The 18,629-nt window shown below is 35.9% G+C and overlaps 3 protein-coding genes across 5 annotated transcripts in view; 2 read left to right on the forward strand and 1 right to left on the reverse strand.

Moving 5' to 3' along the window:
- LOC142350648 (uncharacterized) overlaps positions 1–18,629 on the reverse strand; it is a 626,363-nt gene that overhangs the window by 522,787 nt on the left and 84,947 nt on the right. The window lies entirely within an intron of this gene.
- The window catches only part of LOC142341676 (splicing factor 3B subunit 2-like), a 542,910-nt gene that overhangs the window by 492,722 nt on the left and 31,559 nt on the right, over positions 1–18,629 (forward strand). The window lies entirely within an intron of this gene.
- LOC142341663 (uncharacterized) lies at positions 1,716–12,598 on the forward strand. 3 transcript variants are annotated; one of them, XM_075392810.1, is made up of 5 exons: positions 1,716–2,447; positions 3,716–3,983; positions 4,392–4,502; positions 11,482–11,649; positions 11,988–12,598. In XM_075392810.1, the coding sequence occupies exons 2-5, from the start codon at positions 3,755–3,757 to the stop codon at positions 12,491–12,493; spliced, it is 1,014 nt and encodes a 337-aa protein (XP_075248925.1). In that variant the 5' UTR covers positions 1,716–2,447; positions 3,716–3,754; the 3' UTR covers positions 12,494–12,598. The 3 variants fall into 3 exon arrangements, with proteins under 3 accessions (XP_075248925.1, XP_075248914.1, XP_075248905.1); XM_075392799.1 differs by having other exon boundaries at positions 3,719–3,983; XM_075392790.1 differs by having other exon boundaries at positions 3,743–3,983.

Here is an 18,629-nt window from a genome sequence, read left to right on the forward strand (position 1 = left end):
TGTGCGCTGTCTTTGATCATCCTAGTTGTTGGCGTTTGACATGGACTCGAAATGTCCTATCCATCTTTCGAAGCTCTCGAATCTCAGCTTCGGTACCAAAGGTATGCGCAAGGATTGTGCAGCAACTACTTGCTGCTGGTTGTGCGCCAGATTATTCTGTTGATAATTGTCCTGTGCGTAATTCTTTCTTGTTACATTGTAACTAATAAAAAGTGATGGCAGACTACAAAAATAGATGAGCTTTTTCTTTGGAGCGCATTCCAAAGATCTAACTTAGTAACTCTCTCAAAAACTTTTGAATGTTTTTTTCTTTGGGAAAAGTGCCTTTTTCGGGAATGTTTTTGAAGGCCATTTATAACTTTGACACCATCAGTCCTTAATTTGGGCGTTTATTTCGTGAGTGAGAATTTGAAGATCTATAATGGTATTTTTATCTGAATCAATAACTTATTCAACATTTCTCATCAGTTCAGGTTTCTTTGGCATTATTGTTTTTGTACGTTTAAACTTAGGACAGTTTTTGGGTTTGGAATAATTTAAGGTCAGTGTTTATTTGGTTCTTTTTTCTGAAAAACGCGTTTTTCGGGAATGTTTTTGGAAGGCCATTTATAACTTTGACACCATCAGTCCTTAATTTGGGCGTTTATTTCGTGAGTGAGAATTTGAAGATCTATAGTGGTATTTTTATCTGAATCAATAACTTATTCAACATTTCTCATCAGTTTAGGTTTCTTTGGCATTATTGTTTTTGTACGTTTAAACTTAGGACAGTTTTTGGGTTTGGAATAATTTAAGGTCAGTGTTAATTTGGTTCTTTTTCTGAAAAACGTGTAAGTTAATCTTTCCGCTCCTACAGAAATTTTCCTATTAGAATATCTGAAATCTGTTCCTCTGAAAACAAATTTGACTCAGTCTGTTTGAGAGCATTTCGATTGACATGGGCTGGTTAGGAGTGCAATGGTGGCAGTAATCGCAGCTGTTTCATAGCAACCTATTCACGTTTTTCGCACTGTCTGTGAAAGTTATTTTGGCGGATGAATGCTTTTTCATTATTCATTGAGAGCAATTTTTTTCCTTAGTTACTCAGCATCTAAACAATGAAAACACATGGGAATTCAAAATAGTGTTGCGACAGCGTAAACTTCTTATCTTAAGGAGAGGAGTGAAAATATGGTTTCATTGCTCCCGACATGTGCATGCACGAATGAATGCACATGGAACTATAGTAGTTTCCAATCTCTGAAGTTAAATCGAAGGACGAATTATCCCAATCTGTTTTGAATCAATATTTTACAACCAACTATAGTAGTATTCGTTGGTTTCCACGTGGTAGTTTAAGTGTGACGTAGTTGAAACTATTTATTGTTCATGTCCACCAGCCATAGAAAGTTGAATGCTTTCCGTCGTGCTTCGATTCCACCGCTGACCAAATTCGAATCAAATTCCCCTGTTCGCTTGCACACTGTAGCCCCCCTCCCCCCTTAGTTACACCTCTTTCTTTTCTTATTGGAACTATTCCGTATGCTACGCGGAATTAAGCTTACCACAGTTTTTGGTCATGAATTGCGTTTTATGCAACTTGCTTTATTTGGGCAAATTTGAAGCTTCGAAACCTCGATTTGTTTGACGTAAATTGCAGCGTGCACAAAAATTGTTTCAAACTTTGCGTTCACAAACTTAGCTGTAGCCTACATGTAACTCTGGCGCCCGTAAGTCTTTGTCTCCTGAAGCTTTTTCGGTCGCATTTTATTTGAAAGTTATTATCTCACAATTTCAAATTTTGCTCAAACTTGTCTTTGCAGCACAATTTACTTTGTACAGCTATCAAATATGCTAACCACATAAAATAAACACGTTTTTCTGCCTCGATAAGTTTAGTGGAGTACTTTTAAATTGCTGTTGAAGATATTCAAATATATACCTTTCTTAAATCAAGTATTGTTTCTACCAGCTGCAGAATTTTTTATAACCGCACATTGAAATTCAATAACTGATACATAATAGTAGTTCTCGGCCTTTTGGATGTTCCAGCGCGTTTATGCTTCTGATGATTTTGCATTTATCCAGAGTTCATTTTTGTAATCGCAAGCGCAAGCCTTTTTTGGCTGAAAAATCTCATTTTTTGACAGTTGCAGCAATTTGTAGCGATCATATTATTAATAGTTGAACTGCTTGGTCTAAACCGTTTTTATCTGGCTACGAGCAGAGAAGAAAAGACAAAAGCCTTTATCTTGAGCATTTGGCAGCTTTATCCGCTGTTTTTGACTTCGATAGAAGCTACACAACAATTTGTCTTTGGTTGTTTTGATTTGAGAATTTTGGACCATTTTCTGAGAAATATCCTGAATTCACCAGTTCCAAGTAGTTTGTTTGCAATTCCCTCTTCGTGTTTCAATATACGAAACAGGATATAAGAACGACGAACATATCAATTGGGCTATTGATTGGTAAGTTCTGTTTCCTTGACCCTGTGAACAGAAAAATAGTTTTTCATGCGTCACTGTGAACAAGCTTATACTGATTTATATCTATACGGAACAACATAAGTATACTCAACATCAAAATTAAGTCAGTACCATTTACACCGTTGACAGAAGTAAACGCACAAAATTTACTTTACGTGGTAAACTGCCTGTTTAAGAAGCCAATTTTACTCAACATAACTTTGATTGTTACTCATGACTTTTATATTAATTGATCTAAATCATCAGAACTTAAGATCTAAACATAGATAAACTGACAATCTTACTTTCAGAGATAATCCAGATAGAAATTGGCCATTTTTCCGAAAGAAAAAGTCTGTTGAGTCCCACGTAAAATCTGTTCAACTTTCACATAAAAATGTTGAGTTCACAATGCAAAATCTTACATAAAATTATCAAGGCATGAGCAAGTTGAACAGATTTCACGTGGGACTCAACATGCTTTTACTTTCGGAAAAATGGCCAACTTCTATTTGAATTATCCAAGTGATGATTATGCATCGATTAATAAAAAGTCATGAGAAACGGCCAAGGTTATGTTGAGTAAAATTGGCTTCTTAAACCGGCAGTTTACCATGTAAACGTGCATTATGTGCGTTTACTTTTGTGCATATCACTTTTGTGCGCTTTCGTACTACATATTCTTAGTTGGTCGTGAAAGAAGTGATTGTGGCGCTGGAGATACTGACTGCATATGATTTTGACTCAACTCTTAAATTCAGTGATGTATTTTTTCCCCAAAACTTTAAGTTGGTGTAATTCCACGTCGAACGTTAAAATTTTACGTTGAAAATTTTGTCTGCTTATTTTTCAGCGCCTGATAGTTAGCCAAGCAGCTGGAAAATCAATCTGAGTTTTAAAAACGTATTTCGCTCGAGCGACCTGTGCCAATACATCTGGCATAAATATGCATTAAAAATGTGAATTAGCTCAAATTGCATTTTGGAGATAAATGGGTTTCATGCATGTAAACTAGAAAATAACGAATAGGTTAAAGTCTCGCTTTCTAGAAAATAACGAATAGGTCTAAAGTCTCGCTTTCTAGAACTCGCTTTGGAGGCCCACTTTTTGATTAATGTGATTGATTGTGTAAATACCTTATGCAAACACAGTAATTTCATTGTTCACGTGAAGTATTGCTATAAATCATGCACCAACATCGCATTATAAAATATCAGCTTATCTACTTGGCCCTCGTTTTTTTCATACGGCTTTTTTGTACGCGGGCAAAGCAGGAAACAGATCTGATTTGTGGATAGAAAATTCCAAATATGGAGAACAATAACCCGAGTGGTGTGAGTCAATGGTCAGTATTCAGTTCCCACCACTGCCGAATGTGGTTTGGACTGGTGAAGGAATTCGACTCTGCCGGAGTGTGCAAGGACTCCTTCCGTGTGATGCACTCGTTCAAGCCCCGTCGAAGTGATCAATCCCCAGCTGCGGAGATCGAACACTCGAACGTGTATTACTACGATGATGAGAGAGGAACAGTTACATCCAGTTAGATGAAAGCTTAATCTGATCAATTACCATTTCTAGTTTGTTTTAAAGTTCGACCAACTCATACACTCGTTGACAAAATTAGCACAAAATGCTATTTCACATGGTAAACCTTGTTTTTGAAGCCAGTTTTATTCAAAGTAATTTTGGTGAGTTCTCATGACTTTTCAATAATTTATGCATAATCATCACAACTTGGATCATAAAGATCTAAATTTGGATAAACTGACAATATTACTTTCAGAGAAAGTCCTGATAGAAGTTGGCCAGTTTTCTGTAAGTAGCAGTGAGCTTCATTTTTTATCCTACATTTGTCAAAAAGCACACAATTGTGCGTAGACTTTTAGCTTGTTCTCTTGTTTTTCAAATTTTTTGAAAAATATCTTTTTAATGATATTATGACTTCAGGTCCAAGATGTGGTCCATGGTTTTACAAGGAGGAGGATTCAACCTCTATTGGCTTTAAAGGAGTCAAGCATCCCAAATGGCCCAACACCAAGTACATATTCTTCCCATCTGGTGAGAGTTTACTATTGTTTTATTGCTCTCGAATTAAATTTGGATCATTTTTTGTTGTTTTTATAGCTGCGAAGCTGTAAGCTGAGCGAAGCTATATTGCGGTGCTCTTGGTTTTTTACAATTCAAAGAATTTGAATTGTATTGGGGCGCTGTCTTTTTTTTAAGATCTGTTCACACATTTTCATGATTTTTGAAGTCAAATTGGAGTGGTGATTTTGGTCACGCCGAAACAGGAACTGGAGCGAAAAAGCGAGTGGTTTTGCGGCGTGAATTTTTCTTTTGCTCTAATTTTAAAGTAGAGTGAGAAAACAGTGTTTGAACAAAAGTTCGGTTTCTCGGTAGTGGTTTTTTTGTTCACATGCGGCAATTTCACTCTGATTTTTACTGTTTTTTCGATTTTTTGGATCGGATTTTTTTTCTGAATGGTTTTCCCAATCCATTCACAGCTCATTCTGGACCTAGTTTTTTGTTAGAATCAAAATTACATATCTCACTAGTGGTTTTTTGTTCTCCCTAGCAGCATTTTGACATTGATTTTCTTTTTTTGTTTTTTTCATCTGATTTTTTTAGAAATGGTTTTCCCAATTCACCCATTGTCCGTTCTAGGTCTACTTGTTTGTTAAGTCAATGAAAATTCTTTGAATTGTACGTCAGGACTTGTCCTGCTATTTTTTTTTTAAGATCTGTTCACACATTTTCATGACTTTTGAAGTCAAATTGGAGTAGTGATTTTGGTCACGCCGAAACAGGAAGTGGAGCGAAAAAGTGAGTGGTTCTGCGGCGTGAAATTTTTTTGCTCTAAATTTAAAGTAGAGTGAGAAAACGGTGTTTGAACAAAAATTCGCTTTCTCGCTAGTGGTTTTTGTTCACATGCGGCAATTTCGCTTTGATTTTTTCTGTTTTTTCGATTTTTTAGATCGGATTTTTTCTAAATGGTTTTTCCAATCCATTCATAGTCCTTTCTAGGTTCTCTTTTTTTGTTTAGTTAATGAAAATTCTTTGAATTGTACGTCAGGACTTGTCCTGCTATTTTTTTTTTAAGATCTGTTCACACATTTTCATGACTTTTGAAGTCAAATTGGAGTAGTGATTTTGGTCACGCCGAAACAGGAAGTGGAGCGAAAAAGCGAGTGGTTTTGCGGCTTGATTGTTTTTCGCTGGAATTTTAAATTAGAGTGAGAAAACGGTGTCTGAACAAAAATTCGCTTTCTCGCTAGTGGTTTTTGTTCACATGCGGCAATTTCGCTTTGATTTTTACTGTTTTTTCGATTTTTTGGATCGGATTTTTTTCTAAATGGTTGTTCCAATCCATTCATAGACCGTTTTAGGTCTAGTTTTTTTTGTTCAATGAAAATTCTTTGAATTGTACGTCAGGACTTGTCCTGCTATGTTTTTTTGTTTCGTCGTCTGACGCTCTTTTTTCGTTTTACATTTGTTCACACAGCAAAGCTGAAAAAGTCAAATTTTCTGAATGAATTCTTTCTCTCACTAACGGCATTTGCGCGCGTGACGTCATTTCTCACTCGCTTTAGCAAAAAGGTTTTAATTTATTTGCGTGATTAGATTTTGATCATACGTGACTTACCTCACTCAATAAAATGACTTTTGCGTTTTAAAACTTAAGTTTAATTTGAATTTGTTTAAGGTCAAAGGAAGTCATATGTGCAGTAAAGGTCCCTAATAAGAGGCTTCTCTGGAATGAATTTTAACAAGCGTTATTAATTTATCGCTGAATGTTTTAATGTTTTTTACCTTGTTTTTTGAGCGGCGTCGATTTTTTTCAATTTAGATCTGTATCTGTTTCTATCTCTAGTATATGGCACGCAGGTCTATTCTTTCGCAGCTATTCCGGCAATCTGCTGGCTATGTTTACGCAATTTTATTTATCGAGTGACTTTCATTAGGCTTGTCGTCATTTTGACTCATCTAAATGGTTCTCTCCAGAATTTTAAGAAGCTGAATTCAGGTAGTACTTCTCTCAGTTGCAGTCTATAAATAAGCTCTAAAGTAAGAACTTGTTGGTTTCATTTTATTTGTGGCGATAGCTGAGTGGTGTTATACAGACCTTCTCTTGGCTTTTTGCATCTTGAAAAGTAGAATTGATTTTCTACAGGTTTTAACGGATGAACTAGTTGTTTTTTCGGCCGTTTGTAATTTTTTAGCTCTATTACCGTGCTGCAAGGAGAAGTATTTGCCAAAGCAAGCTAATATTGGACGTCTCTTGGTTTTTTGTCATAAAGATTTTTGTTTACGACTGCATCACAGTCACGTTTACCTCAAATATGCTTATTGTTCATTCATTCATGCCATTTCGAGTTAGCTGCGTGCGTGACATCATATTAACATTTCCACTTGAGCAAGTGTTTTCGTCATTTGATGATTAATCGCTCTCAAACGAAGTTTATAGCAAATACATTAGTTATGTGGTTTTTTATGCGATTCTTCACTTGAGAGAATTTTCATCTGACCTCTTTGACTTTTCGTCCTCCGAGAACGGGTAGTGCTCGGAGGGCATTAAGTTTTCCGAGCTCTGCTCACACTCCGATTTTTTTTAGAGCTTTTGCCTTAAGTTGTTCAATAATTTTTTTTCACTTCTTCGACTTCGGCTGTTTTTAACATCTATTTTTTTGTTTTATTTGGTTTTGTAAATTAAACAAGATCGCTGAATAACCTTCAGAACTTTTTGTGTGTTTTGTGTGGTCCAATAAGAATTAATTTCTAGTCAAAGTTTTTTTCGAATACTTAATTTCCGATTGTTTTAGGGATAAATTTTTCAATGTTTTTAAAAATCAAATTTTGTTTGTGGCTGTTGAAGTGAATTGGCGCACGTTGGATGTATATTGTTGCTGGTCCGTTCGATTCTATATCTTCTTTTTTAGTTTCCAATTTAATTGTACTTTAAGTTTAAATTAGAGAATTTTAATAATAGATTTTAAACATATTTTCCGAAAGCTTTTTTTGGAATTTAATTTGCCATTCATTGGTCTCTTACCTTCATAAATTTTTTTAAAGTTAAATTTTTTGTTTTTCGGCATCTTTTCCCCTGCTAATTCTATTGCTAATGGTTCATTTATCTTAAATGTTTTCAATGTATTGTGATATTTTCTTATGTCAAGACAATAGTTTTTTGCGGGCTCATGGCAACTAGGATAGCAATCGATCCGCTTTTACCAATTTTCTTTAAAGTTATTGAATATAACGCTACAGGCATTCTTCAAAATTTTGAGTTTTGGTCGGTACCTGTTGGTTTTCATGACTTTTTTTCTTAATTTTGGTTTACAAATTTGTGAAATTCGTAAATTTTTGTTACGTGCTCTTTGTATCTATATGGCAGTATATTTTCTAGAATTGATTGTTTAATTTGGCTCTATTGTTATTGTTCGGTTGCTAGCTAAATATTTTATTTTGTTGATATCAGAAAAAATGCGAGATATTCTGCAACTCTCATTTTTTTTTCAAAGAGGCGAAACACAAAGGCGCTTTACAATTAGCAGTCAAGTAGCAATTTTTTTTATTTCTCCCATTGTTTTTTATGTGTTGGCACTTAAAATGTTGTGTCAAATAAAGCTTCTGGTAGTTTTAATTTTGTTGTTTTGCAGTTTGGACGGGTAATTGTTGGTTCTGAACCTTTTTTATTCTAAAAAATTTATAAAAAATAATTGAATCTTCGCTTTTCTTTTTTTTCAGTTCGTTTGTGTGATTTGTTGTCTTTTATCTGCATTACTTTTCTGGTCAGTTAGTGGAAGCAAAGGATGTCATAGTCTGTTTTGTAGTATTGAATTTCTTTGGATTATGTTTTAGTACTTACCATGCACGTGATTTGTTTTTTGGTCAAACATGATGTACCTAACTCTCAAAATGACTTTCATTGCTCTCAAATTGTCTTGATCTATCTGATTTCAATAACTTTTTTAGAGATACCTCCGTAGTTTTTCCCATAGTTTAGTCTTTTTTATTGGTGCCTTGCGACTGCGTGTCTACGAAGCCAAGATAGCTGTTTTTTAACGCATCACTGAAAGTTACGTATCAAATTGCAGCACTTCCATTTCGACCTCTACTCTGTTAGAAAAACCCATTCTAGACAAATTAACAATTTTTTGTCAGTTGTTTCCACTAATATACTAAATTATTGTTTGTAATCGTTGTTTGCAAGTTTTTGATGGTTTTATTTGCCTGTTTGTTTCTGAAATTTGCATGAAACGTTGCATTAAACTTTTTCTTTTGAGCTGGTCAGATGTTTTCACTTACTAAAGTTACTTAAGCTAATTTCAAAGCAGTTGTTTGACGTTTCTTTAATTTGCAGTTTGTTGGAGCGAGGTCTGACCACTTTCATTACAGCAAGGTCTGACCACCTGTGGGCATTTTTGATCAGCTATTGTTTAGTTTTCGTAACTGACGTGTCTGTATTAAATCAAAGGAGTCTTAACACTTGACTATCCTAATTAATTGCTAACGTGTATAGCAAAACGGGATAAACAGATAAAGCCCGCAGGGCAGAAAGTGGCTGAGCAGCTCTCTTACTATTCTTAAACTATGCGATTCGCCAAAACTGTTTTGAGGAGTCGATTTTAATTTCACGGAGTAAAGGGCGGGCCTTCTTAAAAAAAAGTTTGACCCCCGTCCACCTTCGTCCACCTGTTTATTTGAACCCCCTCTCGTTCAGCCATCCCAACCCCTCCCCAGTGCGTGGCACACCCCCCTCGACAATCCCCCTAATTTTAGCATCTCTAAGCCCGAGCTACTACCGAAGGGAACCGCTGGTCGGTCGTTTGAGAACATATCGCCTGACCCCGACGATAGTCTGTTGTTTAATTGCTCTCAAACGAAGTTTGTAGCAATTATATTTGTCCTATCGGTCTTTTTAATGCGATTTTTTGCTCGACCAATTTGTCTGACGCATTTGACTTTTCTTCCTCAAAAACGGGATAAACAGGTAGCGACCAGCGGGCATTAAGTGATCTTAGAGATTTTCAGCTCGCTAGTCTTCAAGTATGCGATTCACAGAATCTGTTTTTGAGACTTATACTTATGGTGCGAAGGGCGGTTCTTAGAGATTGACCCCCTCCCCCCCTCCCCCACTGTTGCCACCCCATCAGCCCCCAGTGCACCCCTCGCGCTGCGCTCACTTACGCCCCTTAAATTAAGCTAAAGCTAGTCGCACTAAACCGTGCCTAGCTACTGACGAGGCCAACCGCTCGCCGGTCGTTTGAGACCGATTCGCCCGACGTTAGTTGGTTATGTTTTATTTTTGAGAAGTGCTAATTCAATTCAAAGCTTTATATCAATTTGGAAGTTAACTTTTGCTGCAGGTTTTAAAACTCAGTTGCAGCTGTTGCAACCTTTTGCTTGGTCTTCAAAATATCGGAAACAAGAAATTTTAAATTGATACACGTCTACCGGCAAACAAATAACTAGTAGGGTTATTATTTTTTGCAGTTTTGCCGTGATTATCTGGGTCATTTTTTGCTTTTTGTGCATGTTCCTCTGCCCCCATAAGCTGATAGTTTTTTAAATGAATTGTCATTTTCCTTTGCAGCAGCGCATTTCTAATAAGTATTGATTTCTATTTTATTTTCAAATTTTCCTATTCGGATTAAATTTCGGTCAGCACCTAAGGATACTTTACTGTACAGATATTGAACAATAGAAACTGTTGGTATGCATACATGTTATGCATGTGCTTTCTCGATTGTTGATTTTTTGTCAAATCTACACTACAATATTTGATATTATTATGATATTATCTTTAATTGATATTGTTCCTCCGACCCATAATTTGAATTTTTTCACTAGTTTGATGGATTCACTTCACATTAATGACGCTTTATCGTTTTCCTGCATGTCTAAACTGCAACTTTTTGTCTTAATTGCACGTTGTCAGCCAATCTTCGTATTGTGTTTTGATACTGCGGGTCTATCATGATTTTTTTCAAAGTTGATCGGTTGTAGAGTAATTTGGGGCCCTTCGGGCGTGTTTTCAGAACCTTTTGCTGACAGTGTTTTTGCACGGAGACCTATTTGTTCTCAAATTTTGTGAAGTCAGGTTGTTTGCTTTATTTCATTTCTATGGTTTCAATTCTAATATATTTCACATACGTTGCTGAAAACTGCTGCCGTTATGTCTAAACTGAAAAATGTTTCAATACTGTGTCAGTTTTGACTACTTCAATCAAATTACAAAGCCAACAGGTTTGAAATTCTTGTCTGTCGAAGCAAACGCGAGGCAACATTTGCGCGTGTGCTGCATGTAATTAGGTAAGTTAGTCTAGGTATGCATTGTGATAAAGATTGTTTGCTCATTGAATTTGGTCCTTTCCTTGATAAGGTGTATGTATACCTTCATGAAAGCTTTTGCTTTACTCTACATTCCGGAACCCACCATGATTTGAAGTGATTATTTGCTTGATCAGTCTAGTGTTTCTGCAGCAGTACTGTGCTAGTTCTTTTGCATAAGTTGATATGTTGTTTCATGCTTCATATTAACTTATGACTGCTCAAATTCATGGTAGAATAGTTTGTCCAACTTTAGCATCTTTTGAATTTTGTTGGATGATTTGACAGTTACTCAAATATGACACAGAATTTGAGAGCTAAAATGCAAAAGTTACACCAACTTTTGAAGTCTTTTGAAAGAAATTGAATTGTAACAGTCCTCTGCGGAAGCGCAATTCATAGCAATGAGATCTGATTTATGTTTACAATGTCCTCATTCGGAATGAGTTGCCGTCAATCAGATGTCATTGAACAATAGAAATTGATGTTATACATCATGCGTGTGCTTTCTTGATTGTCGATGAATTTCAAGTCAGCACTGCACGATCTGGTAGCATCAATTGATATATCGTAGTTATTGCAAAAAAAAACATTTATTTCAGTTGATTGATGCGTGGCTAATATAATATGAGCTCACTCTAGCACAAGCGATTATCTGTCACCTAAACCTTAAGATGCATCAGTTGTACTTCGACGTGTGTTTTAGGCTCTGGTATAATGTTCAACAACTCAGCAGTGAATTATGGAAGTGTTGAGACGTGCATTAAGTTGTTTCTGCTGCACCCGGCCAGACCCAACATCCGACTCAGTATTATGATAGAATACTGTGAGCTCAGTCTCCAGGGATATAAGATATACCTGGAGAATTCCGATGGTAAGTACACCATGTCTACCGATTAAACGGTTCACCTTAAAGATTCTTCAGATAAGGATAGTTATGGTGCTTTTTGCTAAATTGTTATTGTTTTTGCGCTGTTCTCTAGGGCCAAAACTGAATGCAGGCAACAAATTAACATGAAGAACCGAGGGTGAAAGTATCGTTGACGGGACATAAAGATAATCTAAGCAGCAAGGAGGTGTCGAAAATATCCTGGAGGTTTCGAGATGAGCGGGAATGTGTTTTTTGAGCGTTACCTATTTATATTTTTTCAAACGCAATTGCTAGTCGTTTGAAAGCACTTTTGCGAAACGTTTTCTGTTCAACTTTTTCAGGTTGGAAATCAGACTTCTGGGAATATCAAGAAAACCAGAGCGAATCTGGCCTAATTTCACCCTCCTCGGCCAGCCTCATATCTCGGCAAACTATTGATGAGAACCTTGAAACGACCATTTCAACCGAAGTGAACAACCAAGATACAAAATTACCCACGTCAGAGTTCAAGAATGGCAACGTCTTTTCATTTGACTCTGCAAGTGCCGGAACTCTATTTGATCACATCTTGCCTGGATATGCATCATTTCACCCCACGAGACACATCGCTATTACATGTCCCATTTCAATCAAACCAACACTTCCCTCCTCGCCTAGTGATGCAACCAGTCCAATATCGCTGTCGTCTCCTGTTGATGCAATATCTGTGACGTCATTTGTAGGTGTTCGCTGGAATCAGAGCCCGGACACTTCCTACACTGATTTCATAGCTCAATTTGATGCCGATTCGAGATTTAGCAGTTTGACTGAGATAAATTATAAACATAGCTTTGCTAGAGAATTGTAATCGTTTGTTCACGCAAAAAAAAGGGGCCTTAACCACGCGTACTAACCAACCACTGCCGCTGTCACCTGCTTTTAGATTTATTGTCAATTTAGAATCTCGAGATAATGTATTTGCTAAAACTAAGCAGAGTTCTTTGATGTAACAAAAAGCATAGCTAGTTTGACACCAAAATTATTCTTTAAGGTTTTATTGTTCCGACCCCACTCGTGGGGGGAGGAACTATATACTCAAATGGGTTTTTTGTTCAGACAATTTTGGCCGATCGACATATTCATCGTAGAGAAATGTGGGTGGTATCATTAAAAAGCTCGTCAGGCGTTGAATTTGAAATTAAAGATTTTTTAATAGCCGCACAGCGATAGCTGGGGCTATTATTGGCCTTCTCTTGGTTTTTTTTTATTTCGTCGTCATGATTTTTGTTACGACCATATGACGTCACAGCCACTTCAAATCTGCTTTTTGTTCATTCGTTCATGCAATTTCAACTGAATTGCATGTGTGACGTCATTTTTCGCTCTTAGTGGAGCGAGTTTTTTGTTCATACGCGTGATTAAATTTTTGGTCACACTTGACTTACCTCACTCTCAAAAATGACTTCCTCACTTTGAAATTGACTTTTATTTACTTTAATTCAAAGAGATAAGGTCAAATGGGTGCATGTCACTCTAAATGAAGGTTATTTGAGATAAGCTAATAGAGGCAGCAATAACTTATACAAATTTTAATCAAAATATAACAGATCAGCCTTCAATCAAAAGACGATTTTTTTTGGTCTGTCTTTTTTACTGTTTGTTTAGACGGCCGATCTACAAATCTATTGCGGCTATTTTCTGGCAATCTGCCAGCTATGTTTTTAGAATTCTTGTTTTGCGAGGAGTTATTGATGATCGAAGTTTTGTGTGAACACGGGATATTTGGCGGGATTTTGTTCACTTTTTGTGTACTTTTTCTTAAAATTCAAAAATAGTAATTGAAAATTACATTTCAAGCCGCAAAATGAATCAATTTTGTGTTCCTAACAGACGAAAGGGGATACAAAAGACTAGCTCTGATCCCATAGGAACGTTTACTATAAAAAAAAATTCGAATTCTATTTGAGAGCTATTTTAAAACTTTTCATATTTTTTGTCGTTTTTTCAAATCACCTAGAGACTAGTGAGTTTTCATATCAAGGTTTTCTTAATTATAAACCTCATTCACATTCAAATGAAGCTCAATGAACAAGAAATTTGTTTTAAAGGAATCGCTCTTTTTTTGATTTCGACATAAAATTTCGTAATGTTAAAGGAAACGTTGATTTTCTTTTTGAGGTGGTACTATATTTTTGGAGTTCTATGGCATAGACTCGTTGACTAAAAGTTCAAAGTTTTGTAATAAGCATTAAATGAACAAATCTTATGCTTTGAGTGGACAGCTAATGGCTGTTAAGACTTTAAAAATACATTTTCGAAATTTTTTACATTAACGAATCAAACTTATTTTTGTGAAATATTAGCCAGTCTCAGTAATGAGAGGTCCACCTTCCTTCGTACTGCAGCTAAAAATGATCTGTTAGCGGTTTCATCTTCTAACTATTGGTTATATGAGTTCAATGCCACAAGATTTCAAAAATTAAAAAAAAAATTTTTGATGCTTTTGCAGTATTTGTTCCTTTTGAAATCTTATCACATTATCGTAATATTGATAGCTCCCACTGGCTTCAAGAAGACGTTCAATGGATCTTAGGCAGTTTTCAAAGAAAATGGATGGTTTAAATGGCTTCGACACTTTCTTCTCGCATTTTTCTACTTTGGTTTATTCCAGTATTTGTTGTTGTTTTCATAGTCATAGGACTTATTGTGATGTGTTATTGGTTACCTATGCATGAGAAACATCCTTGTCTACCCGTTTAGGCGTAACTGAGTGTATTCTTTGACTTCTGTTGAAAGCTATTTAAGTTAATGGCTGATAAGACTTTAAAAATAATTCTTCGAAACTTTTTTGAACATTAACCGATCTTAAACTTATATTCGTGAACTTTAAGTCAGACTCAGTAATGACAGCCCCCTTTCAATCCTACTTCAACCAAAATTTCTCTAGTTAGCAGTTTTGTCTTCTAACTGTTTATTTTATGACTTCGATGCACAAGGTTTCATAATTTTTTTTTTAATTTTTGAGACTTTGTAATTTTAATTCCTTATTCATTCTTAACACAGTATCCTAATTTTGAAAGTTCCCATTGGCTCAGAGAAGACGTTCAATGGACCATAGATAAAGTTTCCGGAGAAAAGCTCATGGTTTAATTGGCTGCGACACTTTCTTCTCGCACTTTTCTTCTGATTTTTTGGTTTATGTCTGTATTTGTTGTTTTCATAGTCTTAAGACATATAGTGATGTCTGATTGTTTAGCTATGCATCCTTCAAACAAACACCCTTCTTGTTCAATTCAGACATAATGTAGCGTGTTTATTGGCTTCCGTTGGAAACTTTGGAGTTTAATGGCTTTGAAACTATGGGTTTTCACAAAAATTTCGTGGTTTTAATGTGTTTGTTCAAATTTGTTGAGTTTCTTCAGCCAAATTTTTTTTTAAAAAAAAGAGAAGAATCCCATTGCTTTTAAAAAACACTTGATAATAGAAAAATGTTACTGAACGTTTTTGTTACTGACACTTTTCTCTTTTTTTTTTATTTTGCTTTTTTTCTGCAATTTTGCTTTCTTCACATTTTTTTTATTTTGCTTTTTTTGTCAGTTTTTAGATAGCCGTCAAATGCTGGCCGGTCTCATAGGCTTGTAGTTGAGGATGTTGAGGATTGAATGACTTAGCAAATAGTCTTAAAGTTTATGATATTATACATTCATGGTACAAACATTTTTCAATTTTTTTCAGTTTTTGATGTTCTTTTCGTCAACTTGTAACTTATTCTCATCATTGAGAGGTCCCATCCAATTCATTGTATTTCACTACTTAACATGTCTACTGATATCATGTCGTAGCTGATGTTTTGTTGGACAATGTTCGTTTTCATAACAGTTTTGTGAGTGGTGTATTTGTTTTTTTTTCTCTTTTAGCACATTCGCGTAATAACAGATCCAAATGTGGCCCAAATGAACATGTTGAAGCTTTCAATATACTTTTAGACGAATTAGTTTAAATAAAAACTTAAATAAAAGTACACTAATTTCAGATAATAGCTAATGACGGCTTCAATAATTTGTGTTTTCGCAAATTGTCTGTAATTTTTTGTGCATCTTTGGTCCGGTCCTTTGGCTTATACTCATCAAAGGCAAATCCCCATTGGTTTCATTTGGACCTTTTAGCAAATTTACAGTAATAACTTTGTCAGCTAATGATTTTCAGTCTTTGAAATTATTTGGTTTAAAAAATGTTGTTTTTGAATTTTGCCTCATTATTTCTTCTCTTTGTCGACTTGTTACCAAATCTCATAAAGGAAAATCTTCATCTGCTGTATAGTTTGGAAAAAGTAAATTTGTGTATTTAAGGTTTGATCTGGTTGCATTTTGACGTTGTTACTAGATGCTTTAAAATTTAGATATTGAGTTTTTGCCGTGAAATTTCTGTTTTTGCTTGTGTTTGGTTTTTTCTCGTAGTCTTTTTAATAACAGATCTCCAGAGTGGTGCAGTGAGGCATGGCATTATGTAATTCAATCAGTAGTTAGGTTGTGTAACGAGTTTTTTAAGCTCAAATATCTATTTTTGTTATCTCTTCATTTGGTTGAGAATTAAGTCAAAAACATAGATGAGCTCGGGTCGGAACATCATGTGCGAACGCACATTAACGAGCATCCTTGTTGATTTAGGAACTGTTCAAATTTTGCTTAAAAGAACTGTATGGATTGTAAAGGGCGGTTCTTAAAATTTGACCCCTCCTTCTGATGCTCAACGCACCTTCCTCAATAAAGCTAAAGCTAACTTCACTAAGCCGCAGATAGCTACTGACGAAGTCTACTGACTAATGTTTACATGACATTGAGTGTAAAAGAGTACAGACCTATAGTTATTGGTAGGTTTGAAAGTTGTAGCCTGTCACAGCTTTTTGCCATTCTCGATTTTGTTGAACTGCTCTCAAACGAAGGAAGTTTGTAGCAATTATATTATGAATAGCCGCACAGCAATAGCTGGGGCTATTATTGACCTTCTCTTGTTTTTTTATTTCGTCGTCGCAATTTTTGTTACGACCGTAAGACGTCACAACCACTTCAAATCTGCTTTTTGTTCATTCGTTCATGCAATTTCAACTGAAGTGCGTGCGTGACCTCATTTTTCGCTCTTAATGGAACGAGTTTTTTGTTCATTTGCGTGATTAAATTTTGTCACACTTGACTTACCTCACTCTCAAAAATTCTTCCTCATTTTAAAATTGACATTTATTTACTTTAATTCAAAGAGATAAGGTCAAATGGGTGTGTGTTTTCTTCGAAATGAAGGTTATTTCAGAGCAGCTAATAGAGGCAGCAAAAACTTATACAGATTTTTAATCAAAATATAACATATCAGCCTTCAATGATAAGAAGAATTTTTGGTCTGTCATTTTCACTGTTTTTTTGAGACTGCAGATCTTCGAAGCTATTGCGGCTGTTTTCTGGCAATCTGCCGGCTATATTTCCTCTTGGCCTTTTTAATGCGATTTTTCGCTCAACCAATTTTTCGTCTGACCCATATGACTCTCGTCCTCAAAAACGGGATAAACAGGTAGCGCCCAGCGGGCATTAAGTTCTCTTAGAGCCTTTCAACTCATTAGTCTCCAATTATGCGATTCACAGAAAGTGGTTTGGAAAAACCCCACCCACAACAATCTCGCCTCCCTCGCCCACATCAGCCGCCCTCACTTCACCCCCCAATCCCCACCCCTGCACATCGTTCAGGCGGTAAGGACCCCGTGCATTTAAAGATCCCCCGCCCAACGTTGCCCCATTAGCCCCCCCCCCGCGCTGACCTCACACGCCTTCAATTAAGCTGAAGCTAGTCTCACTAAACCGTGGCTAGGTACTGGCGAAGCCAACCGCTTGCCGGTCGTTTGAGAGAAATTCGCCCGACGTTAGTTGGTTATGTTTGATCTGTTTTGTTTTTTGTTTTTTGAGGCTCTAGGGTTACCAGGCTCTTGTAATATTTTGCTGGCTATGTTGTTACTAGGTTATTTTTAATTTTGCTGTCAGTTCACTCAATTGTCTGGATTAACGAACTGTACAACGAGGCAGTTTTTAAATGAGGCAGTCTGGAATTGAAGTAAAATCTTTGAATTGAAAGGTGACCGCAGACGTCTAAAAATTTTTTCATTTGTTTGAAAGTTATGCAATTGATACTTGAGTTTTCTTTTCCTTTAGATACCCAGAGTTTTTAGATACCCAGAAAGTTCTAGTAGGTAGCGTTCTGGATAATTTGGAGGATCTGTACAAAAAATTGCAAACCATCTGTGTATTTAAGAATGAAATACGTGCCGCTATTTGTAAGCATTTGTAAACGTTTGACTTTTTCATTTTACATTAGTTAAATTTCGCTCACTGACAAGTATCAGCAGCTGAACTTAAGTGGCAGCAATTAACATCTGAAAGTCAAATCAAAAGTGCACAGAGATTGGGGTATTTTTTGCACTGGTTATATAATAATAACCTCATACTATAATAACCTCAAATGAGGTAATTTCAAGCCCCCTTAGTGAACTTAATTAATTTAGTTTTTTTTAAATTAAGTTTGTTAATTTAGTTGAGCTTAGCGCCCTTCATTTACTTGTATGGATTGAGAATTTTGATTGTGTTTTTTCGGGTACACCTGGCTTCGCTCTCAAAATATCTTTTTCTAATTGAGGGTGTTAGTTGAGGTGTTAATTATTTCCAATTGAGGGTGTTCAGGTAAAACTCGTCATAACTTACTTTATTTCAAGGTATTTGAAGTTAAGATTATGGAATAGAATTCACATGTTTGACATCATTATAAATCCTTTTCTGACATCACAGCAGTCAATGAAACTTACTTTTTGTCATTGTTTTTGCATTGGTGTTTTGTGGCTTCAGGATTTGCAAAGCAATCTGCATACTTTTCTGTCAACTTGTGAACTCTGTTGATTAACAGTAATATTCCCGATGTGAAATTTTCTGCCCTTGAATTAAGGTAGGATATGGCGCATAGAAAGCGTTGAA

This window comes from Convolutriloba macropyga, chromosome 1 (genome assembly GCF_964194025.1).
Source record: "Convolutriloba macropyga chromosome 1, txConMacr16.3, whole genome shotgun sequence".
Taxonomy (NCBI): domain Eukaryota; kingdom Metazoa; phylum Xenacoelomorpha; order Acoela; family Convolutidae; genus Convolutriloba; species Convolutriloba macropyga.